General features: G+C 36.3%; 1 protein-coding gene across 1 annotated transcript; it reads left to right on the top strand.

Annotated features, from left to right (window-relative positions):
* Positions 1 to 3,112: 3,112 nt before the first annotated feature.
* LOC147453816 (uncharacterized) lies at positions 3,113 to 4,427 on the top strand. Its single transcript, XM_086517202.1, has 6 exons — positions 3,113 to 3,158; positions 3,263 to 3,335; positions 3,426 to 3,562; positions 3,641 to 3,873; positions 3,960 to 4,156; positions 4,241 to 4,427. Exons 1-6 carry the CDS (start codon positions 3,113 to 3,115, stop codon positions 4,425 to 4,427), a joined length of 873 nt encoding a protein of 290 aa, XP_086373328.1.
* Positions 4,428 to 5,079: the final 652 nt, after the last annotated feature.

The raw sequence follows: 5,079 nt of genomic DNA, 5'->3' as shown, positions 1-5,079 counted from the left end.
ATGCTTTTTCAAATCTTTATTGATGTAGACATTTATGGCTCCCAAAAGACGAGGTAGCAAGTCAATCAAGAGAACGTTTGATTCTCCATGCATGACCTTGAGATCTGGTCCTTCCAAGAGAAGGCATCCAATCGATCAAGAGGCATCTTCTCATGCAGTTGCTACTCGTAGTCCTCATTTCAAATGAAGGGGAAAGAGACGGAGAAAATGCATCTTTGTTGATGATGAAGCTATCGTGGAGGAAGGGTCTAACCATTTGGAGAGTGGGGATGATGTAAAAGGAGACGAGTCTCGAGAGCCGACAGTGGAGGTTGAAACAGGTGACGATGTTGAAGATGAAGATTTAACAGAGTCTGATGGGATAGCTGAGGATGATGTGGCCCAACATTCTCGACACTTGGGAAAAAAAATCCCGTTGGGGATTATGAAGGATGTGTTAAGTCAATTTTACTTAAAACGAAGAAGCAACCCTCCACTTATACCTTTATGTCGTTTGGTTGCTCATGAAGCTGTACGAGTGGCTACAGATTCTGCATCTTGGTTGATTCCTAGTTTTGACAATGTTGCTTACTTGGATACAATGGGATCTTTTTTGGTGTCGGTGAAAGATTCCTTCGGGTCTTACATGCCTGTCACTCCTCTTGTGGAAGGTAGTTGGGATCCTATTTGGCAAGCTAAGAGTGTTTCATTTGATAATCAGCTCAGTAAGGAGTGGCAAGAGCTTCGAGGGCATCTGTTTTTGGTATGGGATGGAAACCATCGGCTGAAAACATGGATGCGACGCATAAAAGAAGGTAAGAATTGACATCGACGCACTAATTGTTTGCTAGATTTAGTTGTACCTTCTTTTTTGGCTAATTTGGTGTTCTTTTGTCAAGTATGGCATGATAATGAGGAATATCATGTGAGTGTGAGATGCCAATTTTTGGAAGTAGAAAAAAAAAAGAGGCCGAACTATTGCTTGCTCTTGACACCACTAATGTGTAAGTTGTAAATTTGTGGTCTTTTTGTATTTTTAAATTAATCTCGCTTTAAACTATTATTTTTTATTTGTTTATATATTTATTGTAGCATTTCACAATCAACAGTGAAACCAAATCTTGGGCATGAGATATACATGTTCCAAAAATTTGGTATCGCCAATAAAGAGAGCATTCTGCACGTCTCACTCAAGAGGACAGAAAGTGGGCTGAGATAGAGATGGCAGTTGAGAGTAGATTATATCAAGGAGTTCCTCCTTGGTATAATTCTCCTTGTGTGTTGATTTCTCAACTAGTTTGGAAGGTGAATTGTTGAATTGAGTATTAACTATATATATTTTTCAAGATTGTTTATGATTCATTCAATGAATGTAGTTGTGGTTATGATGATTTTAATGCATTTATTTTAAAGGAAACTGCAAAATTGAAAGCTCTTGGATTAGATAAGGTGGAGTATGAAAGGCGATTGCAGAAGGCAACTAAACAAGAAGAAGCTCGATTGAATGATAGAGGTTATAAGTTTTTGACAATTGCCAACCCAGTTCATGGAGAGGAATTTTTTGAGTTGCTGTTTGATGTGAAGTGGGATGATCCATCCATGGTAAAAATCACACGATACAAGTTAAATGCGTTGTGCTCCTCAAAACTACCTTCTGAAAGGTATCACACTTTTCAATACTTTTTTACTAGTCGTTTGTTTATGTTTTTCAATTCTAATGAAAATAGTGACATTAAAAGAGAGTTAAATTTTTACTTGAGCAAAAAATTTCTACATGAATGGTATATGAATATACTTATATAAGATGGTGTTTAAGTTTTTGATATATTTTTGGTCTATAATGAAGGAAAAAATATATATTGGAGATGATGAGTCTTACAAAGGCCAAAGATCCAATCTTTTCCCACTTTGGTGATGTGAAGCACTTTAGGGCTTACATTAGAAAAGAAGTTTATTGGGCTCACATGCATGATGAAGCTTTGTTGATGATAAGAAGGTTGGAGGTTGAAGAGTTCAAATTGCCAGATGGATTTGAAGCTTTTTTCAAGGTTGTTTTCTAAACTGGTCACTTTTTCTTAATAAATGTGGATTTTATTGCATTGTTTTATAATTTGAATGACTACCATAGGTGCAATTAAGAAATCATGGCTTGCAAGCTTTTCCTCAACTTTTAGGAGATATTAAAAGTGCCGGGGACTCTTCCAAAATGCCTGAGCTACAAGAGTCTTGTAAAAGGATTTTATACAGGTGAAATTACATGAACCAACAAAGTCTTTGGCTCTTATTGAAATTATTTTGCTCAAAAGATTAAATGTTGTTATGGTGTAGATGGATGTGTGAATGTGTTTTAAATTGTACACTTGCTACTATGCCTATGGTTACTGAAGATTGGTCAAAGCTAGAGGATGAAAATACCATGTATCCCGGTTCTATGGTAGAGAAGGGTATTTCTATGTCGGAGTGCAGAATTTGCCCATGGTGGTTGGACTATCCTTTGGGGGTGATCCCAAAGCAAGAACTAGACTTACATGCAAGTAAGTATAACACTTTTTCCTTTTTACATCAAGTTAATTCTCATATTCAATTTCTTTATTCTCATAATATTATTATTATATTCTTCTATTATGATATTCAATTTTTCTATTATGATTCAAGTTCACCAGCCTTGAACTCGTTAGCATTTGATCTCTCTCTCTCTCTCTCTCTCTCTCTCTCTCTCTCTCTCTCTCTCTCTCTCTCTCTCTCATGCATGAAAAAATGCATAAGAAAGTATGTTCTAGTTTTTTATAAATGACTTGAGTTTGTAAATGCTAAATTAATTTTTATTTTATATCATTTAAATTTTCTTGTGATAGAGTTTTTGGAAGAGAATAAAGACAAAGATAAAAATCAATCTGCTTCTTTAGAGCACTTAGAAGACATGGATCACAATCATGACTTGACCATGGATGGGGGCTCACAAAGAACACAAGAAAGAAATCACTCACTACCTCTTCAAAGAGAGCACCAAAATCATGCAAGTGGGTCAAACATGGGTGACCACAACAAAACAACCTATCCATTAGGAGGGCTAAAGATTGACATGCCTAAAGAAAGCAGTGAAAAAAGCGTTTCAATAGTGGTTGAGTCAGTCATGGAGCGACCAACTTCATCAAGGCGACCAACCTCATGGAATACCGGTAAGTTTCTACTTGCTAAATATTTATTTTTTTGATAGTGCAAAACAATTCTATATTACTTGTAATTAAGATAATTAATATATTTTTTTAATGAAAAACTATAGGCTTTCAATTTTTGACTGTGGTAGATGCTCTTCTAGTTGATATGGCTAATGTTGATGATTTTGCCATTCAAAGGTAAAAGAAAGGTTTTGTGGCTTGTGTTATCAACATCAATAGAATGTTCAAGGTGGATGGTGTACTAAGCAACAAACGTTTTGTGTGTAGCATTAAATTTTTTTTGAGCATTCAAAGTCTTGGCTTGTATCACCATTGTGGAGCACTTTGTCGTGAGGTGTTTCGTCTTATCTTTGCGGATTTTCCTACTTCTTTGTTGGTGGATGGTTTAGGCCCAATTCGAGCAGGTTACTCAAAGTTTTTGTTTATGCTTTTTGTTTTGATCCATATCACTTGAAAAACTCATTCTAAACATCTTTTCAAAGGTGGATTAAGCAAAAAGATTCCACAATGGAATATATTTTTGCCTTCTCCTGTGCAAGGTGTGATGGATGTAGTAGAACCTTTCTTGGCAGATGAAGGCTTTTTCGTGACTCTATGTCTTGCACAACATATTGGAGAGATTATTACCCATGCTATAAAGGCTGGGTTACGACTTCATCGCACATGGACTCTCATGTGTAATGGGGGATATAGACACCCAGATACCCTAGAGGAGGTGAATCAAAATACCATGTTGTTGTAAAAGATTGCATTATTAACTTAATTTTGATTCAAGTGTGTACAATGTATGCTTATATGTAGGTAATTGATCTCACGGTGGGAGTTTTTTGTCGAGCGGATGTTGCTATACCCACATACAATAGGGAGGCAGGGGAGAAAGTCTCTCCTCGCATGTTTCCTGCATCACGAAGCTTTTTAATGGAGGAGCATCAAGAATGCACCATTGTTCTTGATATACCCATTAGAGGTGGAGCAGAGAGGTCACCCGACTTCTATAGGTGAGAAGATAATCATTTTAATGTAAATTGAGCTTTAATTTATAGTTGAAAAATGACTTACATATTTCAAATTTGCATGTGTAGATGGCTCCTTGCAACCTTCACGGATGACTCAGATTATGTACTAGATGTGTTTTCAGGATGTGGAGGTCTTGGCAAAGCATGTGGTGAGGTTTATCGATATTGTTTGTGCTTGGAGAGGGATGACATAGTCTATGAGAAGTGTCTCAAAAAGGTGGTTTGTGGTCCATATGTGGAAAAGAGAGTTTAGTATCACATCCATAGTTTTTTGAAACAATTATTGAACACACTCTCTATTTTTTGTTTCAAGAATATTGACATTGGACATCTAGGGTTTTATTGTGCATGTTCTTGAAGTGATCTTGATTGCAATGCTTTTATGAACTATCTACTCTTTCTAACATCCATATCAAACACTAATGCAGACAACTTGTTAAGATTTGTTTTGAATAGGGATTTCTTTGAATGATCTCTCTCTCTCCCTCTCTCTCTCTCTCTCTCTCTCTCTCTCTCTCTCTAGACTAGCATATTTAAAGAGAGTAAGTCTGAAAAAGGATTTCTTTGAATGCTCTCTCTCTCTCTCTCTAGCCTAGCATATTTAAAGAGAGTAAGTTTGAGGCGATATTGTTCTATATTGTTCTATTCATATCAATGTGAGGTGATGTTGTTCTATTGAATATTTCTAAGTGAATTGCAAGAATGTAAAAGATGTTGAAACAAAATGGAAAAATGCTTTAAATAAAGAAAAAAGCTCAAAATAGTTTTACATTTCATGAAAAAGCTCGAAATGAAAAGCTCGCAAAACAAAAGCACCCCAAATGTCGCAGCAGCGGTTTCCTTGGTGAAGGTTCCTGCTGTTTTTCTGTCTCTTGCCCTCATGGTCATTCCTTCTGTCGCGGAAA

This window comes from Adiantum capillus-veneris, chromosome 7 (assembly GCF_014529385.1).
Source record: "Adiantum capillus-veneris isolate H3 chromosome 7, ASM1452938v2, whole genome shotgun sequence".
Classification (NCBI taxonomy): Eukaryota; Viridiplantae; Streptophyta; class Polypodiopsida; order Polypodiales; family Pteridaceae; genus Adiantum; species Adiantum capillus-veneris.
The sequence above is the reverse complement of the archived record's forward strand: the minus strand, read 5'-3'. Positions and strand labels throughout refer to the sequence as shown.